The 25,611-nt window shown below is 42.6% G+C and overlaps 3 protein-coding genes across 9 annotated transcripts in view; 2 read left to right on the forward strand and 1 right to left on the reverse strand.

Moving 5' to 3' along the window:
• Nucleotides 1–14,773, forward strand: part of myo1ea (myosin IEa) — a 39,556-nt gene extending 24,783 nt beyond the window's left edge. Inside the window, exons 10-29 of one of the 2 annotated variants that reach the window (XM_028956331.1) lie at nucleotides 591–787; nucleotides 913–993; nucleotides 1,549–1,635; nucleotides 1,720–1,803; nucleotides 2,363–2,530; nucleotides 3,697–3,782; nucleotides 4,985–5,066; nucleotides 5,343–5,449; nucleotides 6,277–6,375; nucleotides 7,401–7,545; nucleotides 9,785–9,899; nucleotides 10,026–10,195; nucleotides 10,361–10,506; nucleotides 11,548–11,694; nucleotides 11,826–11,983; nucleotides 12,161–12,250; nucleotides 12,335–12,536; nucleotides 12,693–12,722; nucleotides 13,415–13,581; nucleotides 13,966–14,773. In XM_028956331.1, the coding sequence (XP_028812164.1) occupies nucleotides 591–787; nucleotides 913–993; nucleotides 1,549–1,635; nucleotides 1,720–1,803; nucleotides 2,363–2,530; nucleotides 3,697–3,782; nucleotides 4,985–5,066; nucleotides 5,343–5,449; nucleotides 6,277–6,375; nucleotides 7,401–7,545; nucleotides 9,785–9,899; nucleotides 10,026–10,195; nucleotides 10,361–10,506; nucleotides 11,548–11,694; nucleotides 11,826–11,983; nucleotides 12,161–12,250; nucleotides 12,335–12,536; nucleotides 12,693–12,722; nucleotides 13,415–13,581; nucleotides 13,966–14,042 (2,438 nt within the window). In that variant the 3' untranslated portion in view covers nucleotides 14,043–14,773. The remainder of the gene's footprint in view (nucleotides 1–590; nucleotides 788–912; nucleotides 994–1,548; nucleotides 1,636–1,719; nucleotides 1,804–2,362; nucleotides 2,531–3,696; nucleotides 3,783–4,984; nucleotides 5,067–5,342; nucleotides 5,450–6,276; nucleotides 6,376–7,400; nucleotides 7,546–9,784; nucleotides 9,900–10,025; nucleotides 10,196–10,360; nucleotides 10,507–11,547; nucleotides 11,695–11,825; nucleotides 11,984–12,160; nucleotides 12,251–12,334; nucleotides 12,537–12,692; nucleotides 12,723–13,414; nucleotides 13,582–13,965) is intronic. The other variant, XM_028956332.1, reaches the window with a different exon arrangement.
• A 326-nt stretch (nucleotides 14,774–15,099) lies between these two features.
• On the reverse strand, nucleotides 15,100–17,321 carry ccnb2 (cyclin B2). The gene is made up of 8 exons (XM_028956333.1): nucleotides 17,194–17,321; nucleotides 16,921–17,031; nucleotides 16,471–16,725; nucleotides 16,233–16,391; nucleotides 15,904–16,140; nucleotides 15,679–15,819; nucleotides 15,480–15,590; nucleotides 15,100–15,404 (listed from the first exon to the last, which is right to left on the reverse strand). The coding sequence occupies exons 1-8, from the start codon at nucleotides 17,209–17,211 to the stop codon at nucleotides 15,294–15,296; spliced, it is 1,143 nt and encodes a 380-aa protein (XP_028812166.1). The 5' UTR covers nucleotides 17,212–17,321; the 3' UTR covers nucleotides 15,100–15,293.
• Nucleotides 17,322–19,431: 2,110 nt separating this feature from the next.
• rnf111 (ring finger protein 111) overlaps nucleotides 19,432–25,611 on the forward strand; it is a 35,121-nt gene continuing 28,941 nt past the window's right edge. For 4 of the 6 annotated variants that reach the window (XM_028956295.1, XM_028956299.1, XM_028956298.1 and 1 more), the window contains exon 1: nucleotides 19,432–19,819. The gene's annotated coding sequence lies outside the window, so the exon portion shown is untranslated. Of the gene's footprint in view, nucleotides 19,824–25,439; nucleotides 25,587–25,611 lie in introns of all 6 variants that reach the window. The other 2 variants (XM_028956297.1, XM_028956296.1) reach the window with 2 other exon arrangements.

The raw sequence follows: 25,611 nt of genomic DNA on the forward strand, positions 1-25,611 counted from the left end.
TTAGAGGACGGATAGGAAGTTTCATTCCTAAAGCATGATGCAGGTCCACAGAGACATCATATGAACCGAGCCAAAGCAATTGTTGCCCATCACTATTCTAACAGAGAGTGCTTTTGCTCTGAGGGGAAGTGACTCACGTTAAAAATGGGTGGAGCCCAGGTTTGGGGCTAATGGCTTGGGTCAGACTATTTTGGGAGGACTTGATTGCTGAGTCCCATGACTCAGAACATTAATGTGTGTCCACCCTGCTGATATATTTTCTTGTGTTATTGTTGTTTTGCTTGATCACTGCTTGACTCACATCGCTTCCATAAAAGAACCTCTTGGAATTATACCTGTAACTTCTTTTATGAAGTATTTTCAAAATACTTTTTTCCTTTATATTTAGAGATATGAAAGACCTATAAATGCAATACTTTTATTATTATCAGCAGATGGTTTTGAGATGTCAAGATCTGTTGACTAAGTGAACTGGTCTTTGTTAATTTTTCAGCTTAGGCAAAATTGGCAAAATTTGACATCTAAAACTTAAGGGGAATTTTAGGCAAAGTTATTGCTGTGACAATGAAGCACTTCTGCCCATACTCCAGTTCTGGCCTTCCCTGGCTTCCTGCTGGGCATTGACCAGATGCGTCTGAAGGAGAAGCTGACCAGCCGTAAGATGGATGGCCGTTGGGGCGGCAAGTCCGAATCAATAGACGTGACGCTGAATGTGGAACAGGCCTGCTTCACTCGTGATGCTCTTTCCAAGGCCCTGCATGCCCGCATCTTCGACTACCTGGTGGAGGTACAGGCCACTGCCTTGTAGTTTTATTTCTGGACAAAAACAAGTTTTTCACTGTAAATAAAACATAGAAACAGAGCTCATATATCTCTAATCTTTCGTTGAAAACAATGCTATCTTTTTGTTAGTCCATCAACAAAGCCATGGTGAAAGACCACCAGGAGCTGAACATTGGAGTGTTGGACATCTATGGTTTTGAGATCTTTCAAGTGAGTCACACTACAATATGGCAGAGGTTAAACTCTTTTAATTCTCTTTTCTTGATGTTAGTGGATAATTGGTTTATGCTGAAGCTGCTAATAGGATTGCCAACGTATTTAGCGTGGATTACTGAACACAATGACTTCCTCACTAATTCAATTGGACTTTTGTTAACCCATTAAATGGTATCATTATTACATTAATTGCTTGCTTAATGCCACTGAGTTGAAATATTATAGGCCTGATTCACTGGTCTCTCAAGGTTGAGCCCAGAGCACACACCTCAGCCCATTTGGTGGGGTGAGGTCAGGGCAGTGTCCACACACCTGTTTTTTGAGTTTGAGAAGCAGGAACGTGCAACAATAGCGTGGAACTACAAAACACACCACACAACCACAAGCCCAGCAGTACAGGTTCCTCTCACTGTGTTTTCAGGACAGGTGCATGGAAAGTCTATATGTTAACAAACTGAGAGAGGAAGCGTGGAGAATTTCTACAAGTGGTTCTCACATAGTTATTTCGATCGAGCTCTTATTGGTCTTAAACTAGTGTTTTTTTCGTAGAAAAATGGATTCGAGCAGTTCTGCATCAACTTTGTGAATGAGAAACTGCAGCAGATTTTTATTGAGCTCACCCTGAAGGCAGAACAGGTAAGGTATTTCGCTCACCAACGACTGCATCACATTTCTGTCCAAGTGTCTCGACACTCACCTCTGTCTCCTGGCTGGTTACAGGAGGAGTATGTACAGGAGGGCATCAAATGGACCCCTATTGAGTACTTCAACAACAAGATTGTTTGTGACCTCATCGAGAGCAAGGTAGTAAGGGTTGAGATGTCTAAACATTTGTGTTCTGTGTGCATGTGTTGTGATCTTGCTGTGACTCTCTGCTGAAACCATCTGAATCATGTTAATTTCATTTTGATGAAATTGTTTGCCCTTTAACAGCCATAATCCATGACATCTGCATTTGGGAGAATGTGTGTGTGGATCTGCCCATCTCTGCTTCCAACCAAACAATCCAAAGCAGTTGATTTATGAGGAGCGGGATGGGAGATCCTGTTTCTTGAAGGCCACAGACCTCAGCGTTAGACTGGCAGCGCTATGCAGGCAGCTGGGTTGCAGCTGTGTGTGTGTGTAATGCAATATGACCTCATATTGCATTATTGTGTGGTGACAGCGATGTCAGGAGGATTTGATTAGTAGATCCTCCTCGTCCATGGCTACTGTGTGCTTTGTAATGTGCCAGGAGCAATGTACTCTTCACAGAATGTCACCAGTTAGTTTGGATCTTATTTGTTTTAGGTGTGTTTTAATGTGTTCTTAATAAAGTGGAATGTCACATTAACCAGTTTAATCCGTGTGCTTCCTTTCCCAGAATCCTCCTGGCATTATGAGCATCCTGGATGATGTGTGTGCCACCATGCATGCCAAAGGGGAGGGAGCGGACCAGACCATGCTGCAGAAACTTTGTGTCCAGACCAACTCCCATGAGCACTTCAACAGCTGGAACCAGGGCTTCATCATCCACCACTACGCTGGCAAGGTCACTATCTCCACAAACCTAACCTCTTCCTGTCAGCTCTGATTTGGGTCACTTCTTCACTCCGTACTACCCACCCCCATCTCTTACCGCTGTTCTTTCTCATTTATGAGTTTTGAGATTTTATCTAAAAATAATATCTTAATAATTATAGTTGTACTCTCTTCCTCTCTCTCTTTCCTTGCGGTACCATTTAATTGCAACATCATAGAGTTCTCCATCATTCTTTTTCTCCCACTCCACGCTTGAATAAGAACATAATAACATGAGACATAATAACATGGAGGCCTGATCCAAGATCAGCAGTTTTACTGTGACATGCCTTATGAATAAAAGGTCAGTCCTCCGACTGTTTATCCTCATGTGCTGATATCAGCATTTCTATTCTGACAGGCATGAGGAATATGCATGTCTCTAGGTTGTATCATGCGGCTGTACATCAGTTTTTCCTTTTGGACGTGCATCCCTGCTCTGTCTGTCATTGTTTCTTCTAGGCATCAGGCAAAGAAGTCAGGATTATCATAGAATATATTAATTACTAATAACAGTAATATATGATGTCCTTCATAATTTATCCTTCTTTCCCTACTGTTTTCCGTATGCTTTTTTCTGAGAGGCACATCTATTCTGAATGCCCCATGTTCAATGAGCCGAACGTACAGGCTCAGAGCGCAATGCAGGCCTGAGTTGCTCAGCAGTCATAACAGTGGGCTGCGGTGTAGGTGTAGTAGGTTCCACTGGGAACTTTGAATTTTGAGTTATTGCAGCCCACCCATTGTAATATAACTGAAAAAAATCTGCCCCCCATGTCTGCATATCTGCCCCCATGTTCTGCACAGCGCCAGCACATGTTGTTGGGGTTTTCATGGTAGACCTGTGCACAAATTTTCAGAAAATGAGAGCTGTGTAAACTGATGGCACACTTGGCTTTGTTCTGTCAGCAAACCTGGTTCTGCAGTGGAGAGTGTTTAGCTTATTGTTGTCCCCTGATGAGTCGTTTATTCAGAAGGTCTAATTGCAGTCGGTCTTTATTGATTTCCTTGGGCAGAAGATCCGTCAGACAGTCAGACTCTTTTTGCACTCGTAATTAAGTGTCCTCATTTCTGCTTGTTAATTAGATCAATATTTGTGTGTCCTGCATTCTGAGACTAATCTAATGCGTCCTGCAGGTGTCTTATGATGCAGATGGCTTCTGTGAACGAAATCGAGACGTGCTGTTCAACGATCTCATCGAGCTAATGCAGAGCAGTGAAATGTGAGTGTTTGTATATGTCTATGTCTGCATATGCAAAGATACAGAAGTGTATATGTGTGTGGCTCATATTTTGTGGCTCATATTTAAGCATGTTTGTGTGTAGGTATAATCAGTTTGTGTAACGATGGTTCAGAACCATTTTAAGACACAATCCCTGCATCTAAGGAAATCCTCTTTGTGGTTGGGGATGAAGTTCTGCTGGCTACATGTAAACCAGGAGATAAAGGGACCAGCTGGAGGGGCACAAAACCCCCCACCCATTTCTGTGTGCACCCGTGCAGAGAGTTTTGGAGTTTTGGAGAGACCTGCAAGACATTTTTTTTTAGGGTGTACAAAAGGACTCCTCCCCAGGGAACTGTTGTGAGGCAGCCTGGACGTCTTGTGTGTTCTTGGGCCTACTGGTGAACCCCAGAAGCCATCTGTGCAAATAGCCCTCCCCTCTCTCTACAGTCTTTGTCAAAGCTGCTGGGGGTCCACGCCTAGACCCCATTCAGACACGTGCTTACAGACATCGATGTGTGCAGTGCAACACACACACACACACACACACTTGAAAAGACGTTGGTTCCCTCTCACCCTCTGTTCCTCGGCCCAGACGAGAACAGAGAGATCATAATCATCGCAATCACATTGTTAATGCGCCTCACGTCTATCTGCACACACAAAAGCTCCCCATGCGTCGCCACGAACCGCTGGCCCAGGTTTTACAAAACTGGCAGCTCAAACAATGCACATGTGCTGAAAGCGTCCTGTGTCATTTTTCCCTCCACATTCCTCTTCAGAATATACACAAACAACAGCCAGTTTGCTTTTAAAAATAGAATCTCTGTCACTACCGAAATTTTCTGTTTATTCCATTGTGCGTGTGTGAGCGTGCAGGCATTTCTGTAGTTTCTTTTGCAAATGAAATGGAAATAACAGTGTTGCATTGCTTTTTTAGATGCAGCAGGGACATTATTTGTTATTTGAAGTTTATGAAGATTTATTAGAGCTACCTGCCTTTTAAATTTATATCAAATGCAATCAGAGACACAAATACTGCAAAAGTAATGTTATAAAAATGTGTACAAGTTTAGCATTTGGCAACAACAGTGGCTGTGTTCTAACTTCAGACCTCCATCCACAACTTGAAATAGCAGAGATACATAATTCAAATGCTCGACCTCATGCTGATGGTGATCATCTCCCTCTCTCTTCCGCAGAGCTTTCATCCGTGCCCTGTTCCCTGAAAACCTAAATGCAGATAAGAAAGGCCGACCTACCACAGCAGGGAGCAAAATCAAGGTGAGCCGTCTACCAGGTTGTCTGTTGTAATAAGTTTGTTAAGTGTTGGAATCATTTTCAGTGTCAGGCACATTATCAGGGTGTATCTCTTGAGCGTCCGTGTCTCGTCTGTGAATTCAGACTTCAGACACGTTCTTGCTCAACAACAACAAATGAAAAATGTATTTAATTGCAACACTGAGTGTGTATACATTGCACACTAAGGATGTAATTAAATGTGAGATGCCAAAGTGATGAAAATTAAGCAAATTGAACGAATTCTGCCATCTGTTTCAGAAACAAGCGAATGACCTTGTAAGCACACTGATGAAGTGCACACCTCACTACATCCGCTGCATCAAACCCAATGAGACCAAGAAGCCCAAAGACTGGGAGGAGAGCAGGTACATGTGTCTCTTGAACCATGAACATTACTAATAAAAAATAAAATTATTATTATGTTTAAACCATTGTGCGTATGGGATGATATGAATGAATATGGTATGATTTTAATAATAGATGAAGATTGGCAATTGTTCCTTATAGATACACAAAAGACAGACACACACAATGACTGTCAAATCATATCACATGAGATTTCACATGAGGATGAAGGCCTATACAGACAAACATTACCAATGCGTTTAACAGGAAACCTTCTCATTTCTGAAAGCTTCGGAGAGAGTCCAAGGTCCCCTTCAGGGCCCTGCAGGGTTTGGCCTTCATCTTATCGTTCATCGTTTACAGTATCAACAGAACATGTGACTGTCGCACCACAGTTAAACCCCTTTGTGGAGCTACAGGTCTCATAGTCTCTCCATAAATTATTTCCACTCCCATTTCCTGTTCTTTTTGTCTCGCTCATAGGGAAAGGAGCACAGTGCTTTGGTGAGAAATTTCCGGGCTGCTGTATTGTTCGGTCTCTAATGGTCTTCCTGTAGCTCAGACTTGCTATCCCATTAACTTTCTAACTTAATGTTTTTCTCTCAGTGAGTGTGATATTTATCCATAAAACATGGTACAACATGAAGGAAGCTCAAACTAGAAGTCATTTTATAGTATTCTGTCTTTGTCTCACTGCAGGTGCTTCAATAGCTGTTGCTTTTCTGCAAGCTAAATATGTACTAAGCAAACAGACTGACTAATGCAAACACACACACACACACACACACATCCATGTTCATGCAAAAACACTACACACTCTTAACAGCTCTGCTTTCTTTCTCTCTAGAGTGAAACATCAAGTGGAATATCTAGGGCTGAAGGAGAACATACGGGTGCGACGCGCTGGCTATGCCTACAGAAGAGTCTTCCGGAAGTTTCTGAACAGGTGATGCACATGCTTGGGCTAGAACTACTGTAAAATGTGCAGAAGAACTGCGGGATGCAATCACAACATATCAACATATTCAACATATTATGAAAATCATATGTAAAAAGTACCTAAAAACATTAAGAACCTTAATATTGGTTAACTGACTTTTTAATAAAAAATCTCTAAAAAAAAGTACTTCTTGGGCCTTTTCAAGATGCCATAGTGAATGCATATTGCTCAGCCTTTACTACATTAACATACATAAGAACATAATATATCCTTGGTTCTTAAAGGTGGCACTCTTAAAGATGTGGCTTTAAGTGAGATTATTAGTATTACATATATATATTATATATTATGTATTATATTATATATTATATTCACATTGGGAATAAAATTGCTTCCTTTCCTTCCTTTCAGCTGATCCCATTTTCTTTCTGTGTTTCCCCCTCACTCTTCCTTCTGGACAGTCCCAGTCCATATTATTATAGGATTCAGGGTGTTTCCCCCTCACTCTTACCCCACAGGCCCCTCCCCCCGGGTAAAGGACAGGGTCAGTGTTCAGAGGCGATCAGGAAGTACTCACTTTTCATGTGTTTGTGTTGGCATGGCTCTGAGAACAGCGTCTCTAGACAGGGCCTCCAGTCTGTGGCACAAAGGGAGCTACACAGCCCTGAACCAGAAGCTGATGGAGCTCTCCGTCTCGCACATCTGCGCTAAAGCCAACCTCGCTATGTGCTCAGAGTGTGTGGGCGACGCTGGTGTTAGGAAAACTGGGACAGACTGGCTGTTGCTGTTGTTTACTGTCGTCACACTGCTGCGCTGGAAGGGGTGGAGTGATGCTCGGTGCTCCACCCATTTACTACTATCAGTGGTTTAATAAAGAAATTTCACGCACACAGAAACATGACGTTTACATTTTAGATGTCATCGGTTGTCTGTTTTATTCTATATTGGTTTGTGAATTTGTTTAACTCTCAGTGTGCACAGAGAACACAAGTTGAACTGAAGCATTTTGCTGCTCCCTGCCTTTTTATCAGGTACGCCATTCTGACCAAGGAGTCCTGGCCAACATGGCGGGGGGATGAGAAGCAGGGCGTCATGCATCTGCTGCGCTCTGTCAACATGGATCAGGACCAGTACCAACTAGGCCGCTCTAAGGTCTTCATCAAAGCCCCTGAGTCGGTGAGGCTAGACCCACATCTCACACCCTGCAGAGTCTGCATTTACATCCCCGAGTTCAAAAAGAACAAAAGAATACAATCATTTAACAACTAACTAAACATGTTTAAGTCATATAATACTGTCACTATGGACGGGTTGGTCAAAACAGGATGAAAAGGAGAATTAAATGCTTAAATGGTTATCAAACCTTTCCATGTTTGGTGAAATTTGGTTGAGATGATTGTATAATCAGCAGGTCATAGTGTTGAAGAAAGTTTTATGATATAATAAGAATGTGTAATTTAGGCCTTGTTCACACGGAGGTCAGATCCTGCCATTTTTCTGCCGTTTTTGGCATTTTGGTGAGCTGCCCATTCAGATGCCGTCAAATAAATGCTGCATGCAACATTAAATGGTGCTGAACGCCACTGAAACGTGAATCGAACGTAGCCATGAAACTGTGTTGACGAGGCCGTACTGTAGGACTAGCTAATACTTTTTGGTTTATTTTAATTTTCCTATAAGGGAAAACTGGGTCTTTTTGTCTGATGCCTGACGTATGCTAGATAGGCAGGAAATAGAGCATGCACGGGCAAACCCCCACGTCATACGGAGTCTATTTCACACTCTGGCTCTGATATGATGTGAAGCTGGGTTTATGTTGGAAGGTGTTTTTTCCACAGTAGCTGCAATGTTCTGTCTCAGTCCCTCGTTCCCCCCACTCCCTTCCCTTCTGAAAGCTACACTTGTGGCTTCTGTGTGAGCTCACATATTGACATTTGCACATATCCCACAAACACACAGCCTTACATACTCTCATGGGCCAATGCGTGTGTGCTTATGTGTATGTGTGTGTGTGTGTGTGTGTGTGTGTGTGTCCTTCCCTTCTTTCCACGAATGACTGTAGCTTTTGTGCAGAGTAGGAGTTGCTCCTCTGCTGATGAAATGGGAATTTGATGAGCTGGAGGGTCCAGACAGGCTTCTCAAAACAAACCTCCCCCTCAGATATCACACTCACTAATTAGTTCTGACTAAAGTGCTGTGTTTTCTTGCTGTATCTAATTAAAAACTCCAGATATGCTGCCTGTATGTGTGTTCATGGCAGCTGTGTGAGGTGATGAGCTGCTGTAGGCCATGGACTCAGTCACCCTGCTGAGTGCTGATGGATGTGCATTTAATATATATTCATTCTGGGGTGTCTGCGCTGATCACTCGGGGCGTGTGCATGTGTGTGTTCCTTCACCAGCCCTTCTGCTGTTTGCTTTATCTCTTGGTTGGGGACAGAGTTGGGCAGTGCCTGTGCTAGTCATGCCAAGGGTGTGTGCGTTTGAGGGAGAGCTGGATATTTAGTCTGGTAGAAAGCTGTGGGGTGGCATTAAGAGGAGAACGGACAGGAAATGTCATTCTGATTGGATCATAGATAGAGCTGAGGAGCAGCGATATAGGCATTGGCAGCTCTGTAGACACGTGACAGGAAGATAAGTTCGTGCCAGGCACTGTAATGATTGGTCAACTGTTAATTGTGCCGGCATCTTTCCTCGGCTGTTTCATTTGCTGCAGACGACCTTTAGTTTAGGTGGCTGCTTGCTTCAGTCGTATAACAGAAAGCTGTATTGTTTTTTTCTGAACAGGCTTTGCTGGTGACTTTGCTATTCACAATATTTGTTACACTACTGTTCAAAAGTTGACAGTCATTTAGAAATGTCCTTGTATTTTGATAGAAAACGATAAAATTTTGTCAATTAAAATAAGATCACACTGACCAAATATATGTTACCAAATATGTAAATGTTGGTAATGACTAAACTAGCAGGAAATGACTGCTAATTAATTGAATAAATACAGAGAGGTCCGTTAACAGCAACAATTAGGTCTTCAATGGAATGCAAGTTAATTTACTTTAAAATGTAAAAGAAATTAAATAATTCTCAATTGTAGTAGAGCTGAAAACAGTAAATAAGCTGAAAGTAATAAAACTGTACTGTCATAATTCCTAACTGTCAGTGACTACATCTTATTAATTTTGACATTTTATATGTCATAAAAAATACATGAAATGAGCCTAAACATTTCAACTGTAGTCAGTATTGGTACTTTATCACAGTCGTAATTGACTAGTTATGCAAATAAATGTCATAATTAGAAGGCTGATGTGGTGCTGGGGTGCTATGGTGTTACCATTGTGCGCATGTGTGTGCATCTTTGTTCTCAGTCAGGTTGAACAGGTTCTGAAATGCTGCCTTGTGTTTATTTCCTGTAGCTCTTTCTGCTGGAGGAGACCAGAGAGAGGAAGTTTGATGGTTATGCCCGTGCCATCCAGAGAGCCTGGCGCAAGTACCTGGCCCGGAAGAAGTATGTGCAAATGCGCGAGGAAGGTGTGACTCTCTCTTTATCTAAAAGACACAATCAACATACACAGTAAAACAGTCCAACAAACACAAAATAAAGCACACATACTTATTTCTTCGGTCATCTTTTTTTTTTTTTTTTTAATTCCCCAGCCTCTGACCTGCTGCTCAACAAGAAGGAACGGAGGAAACACAGTCTCAACAGGAACTTTGTAGGAGATTACCTGGGCATGGACGACCGGCCGGAGCTTCGGCAGTTTTTGGTCAAAAGGGAGAAGATTGACTTTGCTGATAAAATCACCAAATACGACCGCCGTTTCAAGGTGTTCACCACAGAAAGGCTTGAAAACTTTAAGCTGCCTCAACCCTCCATAAAACAGACAATTAGCACCTGCAACTAAGCCCATCTAAAATAGCATTGGTAGAGCTGAGGAAGGGCGCCACCTGGTGGATTCGTAAATGCTGAGTATGTTCCTTTGTTTTCACAGGGCATCAAGAGAGACTTGATTCTTACGCCGAAATTCGTGTACCTTGTTGGGCGAGAGAAGGTGAAGCAGGGCCCAGAGAAAGGGATGGTGAAGGAGGTTCTGAAACGCAAAATCGAGGTGGACAAGATCCTGGCTGTGTCCATGAGGTGAGGATTATGCATTCTGAATGTATTTGTCCATGCATAATGCATAGGTGTGTCAGTATATTTATAGAAATGAAGTGGTTGTGAAATAATATTGCAAGCACTGAGTATCCTAATGCAGCGTAAATACCACATCTCTGTAAAAGAGAAAAAACAGGTGAACCAGTAGTAGATTCTTTGGGTCGAATGTGGTGATGTAGTCCCTTTATACAGCACAAAGCCATGTGCCGAACTGCACAGTGCCACTTCAAACGGGTCCTGTCTGGACTGCAGGGGAAACAAATCTCCGTGTTACTCTAAATCTGAGAGATCTGAGAAAGTCTCATTAGTTCACCATCTGCCTGTGGGCATTAAAAGCCATGTGTGCTATGTATGAATGTTTCATATTGGGAGCACAAGGTTAGGCACTTAAAAATACCAGAACACGTGTTTTTCCCCCCTAACATGCACTTAGCATGAATCACGGGAAAACAGCAGTCAGATATTATTGCTGAATGTTTATTCGTGGTGTCTCAGTGGATGTGTCCCCTTGCATCTGTGAGTGTGTGAGTAACAGCTGTGTACTGTGGATGCTGCCCCTCAGCTTCAGTATGTTATAGACTTTTTGCGAGTGGGGGGGTTATGGGTAATATGAACCATGTGGAGATGGGAGGGGAAACCTGAATTGTAAAAAGCTAATTAAAAAGAACTTATGTTTATTGGGGGTAACAGTCCATCACCGTGTGCGTTTTAGGCTTAGCGCTCCTTAAATTGTTTTTACATGCCTGCTGGTGCCCATGCCGCCCTCTGGTGTAAGAGTATGGTTGTGTGCATTTTGTGTTTTAGGAAAGCATTTATTTGAGCAAAATTACAAAATAAAACAATTATATATTGTCTATTGAATTGTGTATGTATGTGTGTCTATAGCATATATATGCTATTTAAATGTACTCATGAGGTGTATTCCATAAAGCAAATGTATATAAAAATGTATTGTAGTTTTTCGTTTTTTTATTTCATAATCCTAGTGGAACTCTCTCTCTCTCTCTCTTTCACTTTTCACAGTCCGATGCAGGATGACTTCCTGATTCTCCATGAGCAGGAATATGACAGTCTGTTGGAGTGTGTTTTTAAGACAGAGTTCATTAGTCTCCTTGCCCGCCACTTTGAGGAGAAGACCCAGAGGAAACTGCCTCTCAAATTTTCCAATACGTACGTTATTTGAACGTTATTTCCAACTCAGTTATTTGAATGTTTTGGTGTGTTCGTGAATCAATATAAATTATTAATGACAAATGGATGAAAGATTTAGATGGTTTTAACGCTCTCTCTCTCTGTCATAGGCTTGACTTGAAGCTGAAGAAGGAGGGCTGGGGTCCCTGGAGTGCTGGAGGCTCCAGACAAGTGCATTTCATCCAAGGCCAGGGTGATGTAGCTGTTCTCCGGCCATCCAATAAGATGCTGCAGGTCAGCGTCGGGCCAGGCCTGCCCAAGAACTCACGTGAGTGTGACCCTTTACTGTCACTACAGCAGACGAACGATTTCACAACACATTTGTATGAGATTAGTGTCCTAATTCTTACCATTTCTGAGATCTGATGGGATGGAACTGTCTTTTTTGTTTCTTTGGGAATTTTGCCATTTTAATGGAAAATGAAATGTGATGGTTCTTCTTTAGGGCCAACGAAGAAGGGCATCTCACAAGCACGTTCCTACTCCTCCCGGACCCACCACCACACCCCTACAAGGGCTGCCCCAGGGCCTCCAGGTAGCATGATAAGTCGGATGTCTGATCTAGATGATTATTAAAGATCTTTATTAGTCTTACATAAACAATGTCATTTTCCACTAGTCACTCATCAGAATGGTGGTCCAAAGAATGCCAGTCACGTTGCCAATCAAAGGAACTCACAGTACAACAACCAGAGAACACCCTATGGAAACCAACCACACCCCTTCCTACCTCCCACTGCCAGTCAGCTGAAGGACAGGGCGGGTAGCCAACATCAGCCCAACACAGACTGTCTCAAGGTCCCTGAGCCTGGAGCCGCAGGGTCAGTACAGATGAGAAAATTCACACTTTTCAGCCATTTCAAGAGCCAATCGTCCAAACGGTGCACATAGTGATTAATATGTTCCGTACATGCGTGTTCTCACAGTGTCTGCAGCAAATGCAGTGTAATACATTTGATGTGTTTTTATTGTGACAGAAACAGACGAGGGTCTTCACATGGAGGAAAGTGAGTGTGAGAGTTTGTGGAGTGTTTGGGTGTTTTGTTTTTTTTTTCTCTTCAGCTCACCATTCACTGGCCATGATATCTTCACCACATCCTTGGTAGAAAATCAATTAGCAGTTTAACATTTTACTAACCCTCCAGTAGTGGCTTTTCTGCTCTCTCAGAGAAGGAATTGTTCCTTCCAAACCTTTTCTATCTAAGAAAAAGAAAATCAAGCACTGCTTCAATCATGTTCCATGAGCTTCTTGAGATGTGAACTGATGGACAACCTGTGCTGATGATCTCTTTTCTCTTGAAAAGATCTCAAGAAACCTTTATTTATTTCTGGGATGGGATTTTCTTTTGTTTCCTTTGTTTCTTTGAACAAGATATTCACTACATTCAGTTGTGCTTTTCATTCCTAGTGTTTTATGCTTTTGCTGTTCATTGTGTCGTGGTGAACGCTGTAATTGCAGTAGAGTGCTTCACAGCCAAGGGTTTATCACATCTACACCTTTATACCTGGAGTATAAAGGCTCATAATGTCATGGATGGAGGCTTATGAAACATTTAGTAATACACCTTTACACTGTTCTTTTACCAGCTATTTTGTTCACAGATGTTGTCTGCAACCGTAGAGGTGTAGTGATTAATATGTAGGAACTGGATTGTTCAATGATCGCTAACCCTCTGCTGGTCCTCCTCTTTCCTCTCAGCGCACATAGACAATCAAACCGACCTACTCCAGGGGCTGGCCGGCCTAAACCCGCCCCAAAGCCAAAGCCGCAGGTTCCACAGTGCAGGGCTCTGTACGCATATGATGCACAGGACACGGACGAACTCAGCTTCAATGCAGACGATGTCATTGATATTATTAAGGAAGGTGAGCAAACCTGATTATGTGAGCCATCTTCACTGATTACGCAGAGAATGGGATTTCTGAGGGACAAATGTGTTGACCTTGATGAAAATGGGAAACATTATAAACACTAAACCAGGAGTTACCATCCTACATGCTTTCTGCTGTCTAGCGGGTAAGGAAGCGGACTTGTAACCGAAGGGTTGTGGGTTCAAATCTTGAACTATCTAGGTGCCACCAGGGTCATTTTGATCAAAGGTACCATCCCCACACACTGCTCCCCGGGCACCTTTCATGGCTGCCCACTAAGCAAGATGGTTAAATTCACAGGACACGTTTCGTTCTCACCTCTTTGTGTCACGTGCTGTGTTGTGTATCAGAATGACTGCCTGTGTGTCTACTTCTCAGATGCCTCAGGATGGTGGACGGGGAGATTACGAGGGAAACAGGGTTTGTTTCCGAACAATTATGTCACCAAGATCTGAGATCTGAACATGCTCAAGGACCAGACCATGGAACAATACTGCATTGACTTCAGTCTTTTAAGGAAGGATACAACTTCCAACCAGAAAGACAGACCAAAGGAAGCAAGCTTGTCTCATGCTGGACCACACTTCCTGATGCCACGGGCCATCCCTCAGGAACATTGGGCTTATACATTTATGATGTTCTGCACACAAAGAAACTGAAGATCAGACTTTTTTTCCCTCCAGGGCTAATGACTAAACTTTTCCTGTGAGCACTGAACAAAAACTATTTATTGTATTTATAGCTCTCAATATAGACATTTTTCACCTAACATTGATATTTAAGGTGATTCTAATGAGCATAAGTATTTTGTTAAAATGGGACCAGGCAGTCTTAGTAATGTATTGTTTTAGATTTTTTTTTTTTTTTTAAATTTTTTTTAGGCAAAACTGGATTGATGAATAGTGACAAACTATATAAAGTAGTCATTATTTGTAATACCAGGAGCTTTTTTCATGGGGATATTTTGCTGCTAAGTGATTTATATAGCCTTGCATTTAGACCAATCTCAAAACAAATGACAAATTCTGCTCACTGCACACTGATAAAAAAAAAAAAAAAAAATCCTTGAAACCAAGAACAGTTCTTTGTTTAATGGCTATTTGCACAATAGAAGTGCTACATGGTACCAGCAGCTCTATATTACTGTTGAGACCCAAAAAATCAAGTTAAAAAAAAAAAAAAAAAAGCCAGTTGACAATCTATGTTTACCAAAGAGAAATTACAGTGAACATAAAACCAGTAGTTGTTTACATTAGATACAGCATTTTAAAAAAATTAGCATTGTGAAACAGTTTAGAATGATTGCTGCATAATTTTGTGCTGAATGCAACATTGGGGTTACGATTTAAGTGCATTGGGGTGTAAGTTTAGGAACTCCCATTGTAGTTACTGCTACTCCTGATCTCATTACATGAATAGGTCACCTTGTAGCTGCATACTTAGCATCGCAGTCCTCTTTCTGGCAAGTTGGTTATTTTTCAGTGGAAGTTATGTATAAACAAAGACAAAAGAACATAAAGGAGTTCTATACTTTAATTCTAGATGTATTGGTCAGAAGAGAAAAAGCCAAAACACCCAAGTCAGGTCACAAAATAAAAACAGACTCAAAATATTTACATCAGATTAAAAGGCCGCAGGCCAAGTCCATAAAAATCATAGCAGGCTGATATGTTATAAAGTGCCATCAGTGCCCCTTCTCCACAAGTTCAGGCAGCAGTCAGCAAGGGTGCAGCAAGGTCCTTAATGACCTTGGACTTCAACTGAGAGAGCTGGCTGATCCTCATTAGCTTTGAACTGGCATATTTATTCTTCACTGCCTGCATAGAAATAAAGACGAGGAGTTAGTCACACAAAAATGACAAGGTGGAGAAAATAAATAAATAAAATTATACCATGTGTTTTGAGAGGCCTTCATTGACCTTCACCACATTCTTGGCCAAGTGTTGCATAATAGGTCTTAGATGGGACTCCTCGTAAGTGGTGTAGTGTTGCTGTGTTTGAGACTGGAGGCAGACAGGATAGCAGAATTATGCTTGAATAAATGTATTAAAAAAAAAAAAAAAAAAAAAAAAAAAAAAAAAAAACCCATACCCATTTCTGGCCATCAAGCACAAGCTGTGAAAGGCAGGAGGCAGCAGCAGCAAGCTCAGAAGGATGATAGTGGATCATGTCATAGTCCAGCAGACTGAGCTCCATCAGGTACTTCCCCAGCGTGTGTTTCTCGGCATCAGCCTGTGAATAAAATTATAAACTGAGGGTTTCTTGCCGAATTCCCAAAGGTCATAAAAAAAAGGAAGCAGCCAAGAGTGAACGTACATTGCCGGCCTTTGAGGCTCTCCTGAGGAAGTGCAAGGGCAGAGGACGTCCAAGCTCAAAGTGTAGGGTTCGGAGAATCAACATCTCCATCTCCCGAACCTGGGCTTTGGTGAAGGCGTTGTCTGTGATGTAAACAAAGTCTCCAACTTCGGGGGCATACATTTCTTCATACTTTGACGCAACCAACATTGCGGTCACGCCAACCAGCTGTAGCTTCCGACGGGACACCGGCTGAACCTGGAGTTTTTAAAAAAAATAAATACAAATAAAAACAGAACATAGGGCAGTGCATTTCTTAGAAATTAAGTTCATGAGATTTGAGGATATACCTGTAGAAAGCGATCAATGACTGCCACGGTCATGTAAAGGGTTTCTGGAAGCAGCTGAAACCTTGAGTGGACTTGAACAAGCCAGTCAATCAAGACTGCACGCATGCGTTCGTTGATCTCGTACCCAGCCATATAACTGGGCCGGACTGCCTGCTGAAGCTGTTGAGGACAGATCGTAGTAAGGAGGAAGACTGACTGGAACAAAAACTATGTTCCTTACAGCAAAAACAGCCCCTACCTCCAGATTGCAGAGGTAAATGTAGATGTCCTTCACATATTCAGAGCACAGCTGCGGCATGTCGGCGTCGCCGTCATCAATGTCCTCCACAGGAAACAGCACATCGGAGAAAGCCTGGCACAGATCTTCCTCCTTCATTGAGACGTCAGGCTGGAGGGTCACGGCCGGAGCAGGCGGGTGAACCCCCGGCCGCTTCTCCACACGAGGTGGGTGCACTACAGGAACTGGTGCCTTTGTGAGCTTCACCTGAGCCTTCTACAACAAAGAATCACAGCAGGCATGCCGGGCATTAATGGACGAACTCTGGGACCGGGCGGTCTGTACCATGCACAACTAAACTATTAGCTGTAGATTGTGCAACCTCAACGTCCGAATGAAAAGGATCTTACAGCTCAAAAAAAAAAAAAAAAATAAAAATAAAAAAATTACTGATGCAAACAGCCCACTCACCTCCACCGGCCTCTCTTTGTTGGGGAAGTTGGAAAGCTCCCCCAAAACAGCCCTGGGAGCCGCTCCAGCTGGAGCTTTGGCCCGAACGCTGATGTTCTCCACATTGAAACGCTGAAGATAAGGAAATAACAAAACGACATTTAACGAAGAACATCAACAGGACATAAAAGCAAACGATTAACACAAATATATATATATATAGACCTATAAATTACCACTGGAAACACGACAAATGAAATAATACCAAACTACAGGTCCGAAAAAAATACTCACTGCAGCGCGGGTTTCCATAGCGGTCCGAATATGGCGTAAAATAATTAAACGTTTTAAAACGCCTTTGCAGAACGCGCGCAAGGCTTCGTTAAAAGTACAATTAGCGCTGACCTCTCGCCCAAGGACCGGTAACGACGGAAGGCCCACCGATCCATTCAAATACTGCTCTGTCGCACGTGATTGGCTACTCCATTCCACCGCGGCCTTCTGTCATTGGCTGTTACTGGAAACCCACCCAACTAATGTAATGTTGTGTTGTTTTGTTCAAAGAATACATCAAGAAATTCAACCTTTCCCTAATGTCGAGACATAAATATTTGTATTAGACTCGGTGTTGATATTAACAATAAATTACAATCCACCGATTAACCGGCAGGACGGTTGACGTAATATCACGTGATATTGTGACGCCCTCACCATCTAAACCCCAAATGGCATATTCATCCAGGCCCTCGTTCTAACTTGCATAATACATTCGTAAAGTTAACAAATAATTATAGTTATCTTGTGTTTTTAAATTGCATCATTGGAAAAGGACGCTCTGCGCTATCAGGCATGAACTCCACATTTAAATAAAGTGTCCACAATCACGTTTATGAACATAATAAACTCTTTACAAACAACAAATTATAAACACACATCATAATGGGAATAAGGCCAGTAAAAAATTAACTAAACCATGTCGTAACAAAAAATATGTAACAACAATACAAAACAATAACTTGTCCTATATTGACATGTATATCATGGATATGCAGAAGTGTAAGACACAAGATAAGATGATGCTTTATTAGTCCCACAAGTTGGAAATTTACATAGTCACAGCAGGAAGTTCACCGTACAAATAAGCAAATAGTCATAGAAAAGCAACATAAAACAGTGAATGTGAGTTGTAAAAATAAAATATGTCCGTATATACATAAATATATATATTTATGTAGATATATTTGTGAGATTAAGATGTACAGTACAGGCCAAAGGTTTGGACACACGTTCTCATTCAACGTGTGTTCTTTATTTTCATGACCATTTACTTTGGTAGATTCTCACTGAAGGCAACAAAACTATGAATGAACACGTGTAGAGTTATGTTCTTAACAAAAAAATAACTGAAAAAACGTTTTATATTCTAGTTTCTTCAAAACCACCGCCCTTTGCTCTGATTACTGCTTTGCACACTCTTGGCATTCTCTCAATGAGCTTCAAGAGGTCGTCACCTGAAATGGTTTTCCAACAGTCTTGAAGAAATTCCCAGAGGTGTTTAGCACTTGTTGGCCCCTTTGCCTTCACTCTGCGGTCCAGCTCACCCCAAACCATCTCGATTGGGTTCAGGTCCGGTGACTGTGGAGGCCAGGTCTCCACTTTTTGTTAAGTACATAACTCCACATGTGTTCATTCATAGTTTTTTATGCCTTCAGTGAGAATCTACCAATGTAAATGGTCATGAAAATAAAGTAAACACATTGAATGAGAAGGTGTGTCCGTACTGTATTTGTGAGATTTATATGCAATAATTTGAACATAACATATGCATTCGTTATATAGATTAAAACAGAAATCGTAGCAAATAGCTCAACACATGCTCCGAGGCTGTCAGCCACTAGTGGGCATAACATGATCAAAATTGAGCAACGACCTTTTCTCAAAATCTTTTTATTATTAACCTCAGTAAACATTTAAACAGTACAAGCACATAGAACATTCTACATAGTATTTTGTGAGTTCGAATTCCTTCAAATTACTTGCTATGAAGTACACTATAAGACATTTGACGCAAGCTCATATTTACATTACATAATAACATTTAAAACACTATATTGACGAGATAAATTAAACGAGTAAGCACGAAACACAGCACTAAATGTGTAAAATAAAACAAAATGCAGCGGTATATGGTGCGCCATGACACCGGACGACCTTCTTTTTTTTTTAGCAAATGTCAGCTTTTGGTGGTTGCTAGGTTACCGAATTGCATGTGCCTTGGGGGGAAGAGAACTGTCCGGAACCACTGTACTGTACCACCGACTCGTTCCCTGCGCCGTGAACCACTGTACTGTACTGTACTGTACCGTACCACCGACTCGTTTCCTTGCGCCGTGAACCGCATCTTATATCGACGAAAGCGAACGAACCTTTTTTCTCGAACGCACAAAAATGTTTGGTACACAAGAGCCGTCAAGGGCTTTGGAAATGTCGTAAAAGCGTCGCAAAGCTCCCTCTTCGCCCCGCCCCCTCTGGGGATTTGCGTACGGATCGGGCGCTCGCGTTACCGCTGAGAGCAGCCTGCCTCTCGGTAAACAACGGCGCAGCGAACGCCTCGATCAGGCAGGAATGGGGGACTCCTCGGGCCCAGATGGCAGACACGGAGGAATTTGCCATTTCGTCCGGGTTGCTCGGCGCTGAGCGCTGCATTGTCTCAGTACATGTAGCTACTTCCGTTAATCCGCGAACAACTGGCTGTCCTCCCTCCGCTTCCATCGGCTCGTCGACATTATTTCGACTTTATTGCCTTTTCGCCCCTCGTTAGCGGATGGTCGGCTTCACTCCTACTTTTGTCCCCATTTCTCTTGCCCGGGGACTGTAGAGGAACCGAAGCGAGTATCCCCGAGCTCAGCTGAGACGAAATGTAAGTAAGTGCCTCTGTTTTATTCAGTACGTCGTCCTTTCGCCTTGTTGTAAGTCTATTTTGTTAAGGATCGTATGCTATTGTTTGATGTTAGGAGTAGGCGAGGATGTGGCTAACGCTGGGTTGGTTAGCAGGTCGGCTAACTGCTTTAGCCATGTAAATGTAAAATAAGATTTCTTTTAACCCGGATTGTTGCCACTCGCGGGATATGTTTAGTCTGGACAGAAACCCGATTGCGCATGGCGTCCCAAATCGCCACTTAAACGTCCCCTTCGTTGAATGTGTTGTGAAAGTGGGTGGGGGGGCGCAGTGTTAGCCAGTAGCTATTCGGAGGTGGTGGCGGGGACCGATATTCGTAAGAAGAATCCCCTGTAAATGATTGCCTGTGCAGATGTGCGGGGAGGTCGTTTAACCGAGTCTACGAACGAAGCCTCGGCGAGTGGCGCAGGACGCGAGACCGTCCGCCGCTTGACGGACCCTGCGTTCGGTGTTCGGGTGGCTTGTGGTCGCCGCGAATGTCACCAGAAGCACCAGCACTTCATCGATGTCGTCGTGTGACTATGTGTACAGCAGGAGGACGGTCGTTACTCAGACACCCTTGGCCTAGACCGCTCGGGGTTGGCAGGCCGGCTTGTCGTCGTCAGCTAGCAGGGCCGTGTCAGACCAACGAAGTACCATCTTTAAAAAAAAAAAGAGATTCTTTTTATTCATCTGCTCGGGTAAAAGGATGGTTTACTCGTGGGCGGGAGTGTTGTGTTGCCGTAAATGGGCTCTGTGAGCTGTACTTACGAGCTGTCAACACAAGGTTACTTAAGCGGGCTTCGCAGCTAGCTAGTCGGCTTGCTGGCGAGTTACTTCCACAGTTATTAATATTCCACGACGGCGTTGGTTTTTACGAACAATCTCGTTTTCCACTGCTTATGACAAGTCGCATGGTCGCAGTTGTCGTTGCGAAATAAGCGAGTTTCGTTGTGTATGTGTGCGTTCGGCTCAGCGATGCTAAAAGGAGGACGCAATTGCACACCGCTGTTTATCGCGATATGTGCAACGATAAATTAGTCGGTATTTATGGCAGATTGCTTGAAGTCAAACGTGTAGAAAGCATTTTTTTTAAAGGTAATTACAAATAAAGGTCAGGCTTTGGTTGTTGGAGTGTTTGTGAGTGTCGCCGTCCCTTCTCCCCAGCAGTGATGGTAAAGCATGGCTGGTGCTGGCTCTCAGGGGAGGGAATTAAAAGAAACTCCCCTTAAAAGCCCTCACCTTCTGAAATCTGTATCCACCTCGGGGCCGGGAGGAACGGCTGCTTTGCCACCCGCCGCCGTGTCAAGACTCTCTCCCCCCCCCCCCCACCTCTGGAAGTGCAGTGGCACGGCCGCTGATAGCAGAGGCCCACAGGAAGAGCCCCGGAGGATTCTGGGACCGCGCTCCGCTTCGCTGTCGTTCCAGCAACGTGGTCCTGCGAGGTTAACCTGCAAAGCCCCCTGTGTTTTCCACAAGCTTGCTCGCCTCACCTTTGGCATCCTGTTTTTGTGCTTCCCCATGCTTGAATGGAAATCGGCTCAGTGTTTTGAAACGACTGTGGCGCCGCAATTTTTTTTGTATTTATTTATTTTTATTTTTTAATATTGAGCTTTCCACCACACACTGATGGACGAACCTTTTAAAGTAGTTTATTGTCCCAGTCTTCCCTTATCTGCACACAGCCATTTTCCCCCGCCAAGATAAGGCTCAGAAGAACTGCTAGAAAGTTAGGATTGCAAGCCTCTCCCTAATCATGTTTTACTCTGTTACCTTGGTGTAGCTGCTCACAACATGCTGTTACACATGGAATGGAGGGCTTGTTGACAATGAGTGGTACTCCATATGTACATTTATACCGCTTATGCTTAACTCAACCTCTAAAGCAACCATTGCATAACACACAACTGCTTTATGCCCCCCACCCAGTGGTACAGCGCCTACCAGACACGCCACACAACCTTAGTTTTTTGTGCAGCTCATGATGGATTGCCTTGGTAGTTCCTGCGCTCAGGAATAGACTGGATAGGTCTATTTCCATAAGCCTGTGCCTTGCTCATCATGATTGAAAGGAAATTATGTCATCAACACCATTCACCAAACACAATGTTTGATGCAGAAAAGATCAAATTAACCCACTGGTCTTAAGCACAAATTAATTTGTGCTCATTTTTACGTCCAATCGCCCAGCAGCTGCAATGCTTTGCACATTTGGAAGCCACAAAAGGGGTGGTAACCTTTCCCCTCTTGATGGCATAAGGGGACAAAATCCAGATCCGACCGTCAGAGCTGCCGCTCTCTGAAGGGCGAAGTCGAATGACCAAAGCACTCTTTATATGCTCTCTGTCTATGGTCCTGCATTGGCTAGAAATGGCATAAAGAGTTCTTTGGCCATTCTCCTTTGCCGTTCAGATATTTCTCCCCTTATGTCGTCACAAGGGGAAATGTTACCTCCCGTTTCTCATGCTTTGTCTGGCAAGAGAATTTCCCACCCCTCCCGTAAAACATTATCTCCACCGACCTTCATGCCCTCCAAACTGCATTGCGGTTCCAGTCTGCGCCAAACATTGTGGTTGGTGAATGGTGTTAATGACCTCATTTCCACAAATGCCCGCTCAACTATACTATTGGCTGCTCTCCTCCTCATTAGCATTTAAAGCTACAGACACTGAAACGGCGCGTCCTGGGATATCTCATTTTGGGACTGGATCAAAGTGGCTGTAATTTCGCAAAGAGGCTTCAGATACAGAATTAGGGGAGCACTAAAATTGATATAAAGGCAAATAAAATCATAATAAGGGGCTATTAAATGATCTCACAAAGTGAAAGTTTCATGTCACGGGGCCTTTAACAGCAATGTGAGCGAGTCTGTCGTCCTGTCTGGAGCCTTTGCATGTCGTTTACATTCCACTTAACTCGCACATTTACAGTGAAACTCTCAAGGCCTGCAACATCTGCACAGCCCGTGTTTGTTAATGTAGGCATTGTGCATGTCATTCGTGCCGTTCACCAGCACGTTGTTCACATTTTTCCTCGATTATCTACTTCAGCTACTTTGTCTGACTGCAAAATCACAGAAGGCACTTCTGCAGCAAAATGTCAGATTCATATGTTTTGCTTGTGTATTAAAACATTTTCTTATTTGGGTTAGTGGTTTTGGCCTAGGCTGCGTGCAGGAGCATAGAGAGTATTGCAGTGTATCCTGTAGTGTAAATGTGTGTGTGTGTGTGTGTGTGTGTGTTTTTTGGTGAGGACAGTTCTTGGGTGGTCTGGGTTTGCACTAGGTTTGCTGCAGATTTCTTTTAGGGTTCATCTTCAAATGTTCTCACATCTTACTAACATCCGTCCCCTCAGATGTGCAGCTCATGTGTCTTCATATGAGACTATTTGTTGATTCTGTGGTTATAAACATTGTGTGACATGTCACAGACTTTTGCAGAAATTCAGTGCCATTCTGAGCAGTATCATTAAAGAAAAATATTTATTACATAAGTGGTGGGTTAATGGTGGTCTTTTTTTTTTATATTATTATATTGGTGCTCACAAATCTATTGATTGCTATCAGCTGAACATGAGCACCCTGTTCTTCATCTGTGAAGGAGATGTTTAGAGATTCTTGTTCCTTTTGACAGAGCCCACAGATGTTTGTCTGACTTGATCATGTCTCCACGCCATGCTTCAGAATGAGGCTAATGAAAAGAGCCAATACGCATCTCGCGCAGATGGCGGTTTTCATAATTCAGAGGCTCAGAAGCTTGGGGATCTTCACATGACTGCGTCACGCATGATGAGCGAGAGAGATTTACCTGTGGCCATATCTGTATTCTGTGGACATGATGGGTGATGCGAGAGGCTCATGGACACATCATCATTTAGAAGATTGGGTAACACAATAGAATATTGTGATGATGGATTACCAAACTTTAATAAATTAATAAACAGAGACAAGTAAAAGGTATAAAATGTCAACAGAGGAGTCTGTGCTGTAGTATGGGTAAGAGCACGTGTAGAATAGTACCATCCTATAGTGAGTAATGTATATCTTGTAGATCGTCCATTGTGTGTATACCATATTTATAATCTAATGCTACTTTACCATGTTAACTGATGAATGGGTCTGTGGATTGGAAAGAATCTGATGATTATACAATAAAGGGGGTCCGATTCAATCAATTGCAATAAGGTGGGATGTAGGTACATTTAATTATAAAAAAAATCAATAAAGACTACACCATGTACATACAGATTTAAGTAGAAAAAATGTAAGTTTAGTACATGCAAATTTGAAACCGTCTCCATATAGAGTATATACTTGGATCATGATTTAAAGGTTGATGGTTAAAAAGAGCAGTATCACAAAATAATGTGATTACTGTATTGAGTTTAATTTTTTTTTATTCTTTCTCTTTGCATACACTGGTAATGTATCTTTCATGCTTATTTGTCAAAGTATTTACAAAAGTAAATGACTATCCCACAAAAGGGTGGTAGGAGCCTAGTGGGTAACACACTCGCCTATAAACCAGGTGCAAATCCCACTTACTACCATTGTGTCCCTGAGCAAAACACTTAAGTTGCTCCAGGGGAGGACTGTCCCTGTAACTACTGATTGTCAGTCGCTCTGTATAAGGGAGTCTGGTAAATGCTGTAAATGTAAATGTAACTATAATAGCAAACCTCTTAAGTTGTTGTATTTCATTAAGCACAATATTAAAGTTCCCGTAGGTCTAAATAGTGCTTTGGCCATTCTGCTTTCCTGCTCAGACAGTCTGATCTGGAATTTGTCCCTTTATGTCATCATAAGGGGAAAGTTTACCTCCCAATTCACATGCATTCTCCACCCAGAGAATCCCTCCCTTAAAAAGCAGCTCTACTGACCGTCATGGCTTTAAAATGTGCGAATCATTGCAGTTGATTATTGGTGATTGAATGTAAAAATATACACAAATGCTCAGTCACATGAGACTCTGAAGAACCAGTGGGATGGATGTGCATGCATGTGTATCTCATTAAGACAAATGTATGATACACTTACCCATAATAGCGCTGCCACACAGCAAGTGAGATATTCTGGATTGTATCATTTTCGCACACAAAGGAGTTTGGAATTTCAGTCCAAATTTGACTTGATTGTAGAACACAGGTTCACCATGTTTTTTTCACCATTTTTTTTGTGTGTGTGTCTGAGCTCCTCCAGGCTAAAGGGGGTAGGGCTTAGCTTGCTCTCTGAGTGTGCTGGAGAGGGGGGGGGGGTATTTCACTCACAGGAGCAGAGGAATCAGATAGCTGACAGTTTCAATGAATACTGCATTTGGTAAAATCATTCTGCTCGCATCCATTGTTTTAGAATAACATCAAAGGGCGTTGCACCATTTTTGCGAGGGCCCGTTAATCACCGCTTGCGGTTGTGTGTGTGAGATATATATATATATTTTATAGCAACCTGGATTAATCCTGTGGGTTTACTACATTATAGCCTCAGCCTAGTCCATTCAGATTAAGTTTTTCCAGTAATTAATTGGTTTGTTCCAGTGTTTGTAACATAAATGAATGCCAGAGCTCTGGTCAAGTGATTACTTCATTCTACTTGCTGATGTTACAGCCTGAGACCCCTGTTCCAGTCCATGCTGACTCACTGGCTGCCAGGAACAGTTAATAAAACTTGCTTCACACTGAATCCGTCCTGGTGCCTGTGCCTCCTCCATATGCTGAAGTTCCGGATCTTTTCATTGTGTGAAGATGAATTTAGGTGGTTGTGAGTTATAAATTACAGT

The sequence above is a fragment of the Denticeps clupeoides genome, chromosome 16, assembly GCF_900700375.1.
Source record: "Denticeps clupeoides chromosome 16, fDenClu1.1, whole genome shotgun sequence".
Lineage (NCBI taxonomy): Eukaryota > Metazoa > Chordata > Actinopteri > Clupeiformes > Denticipitidae > Denticeps > Denticeps clupeoides.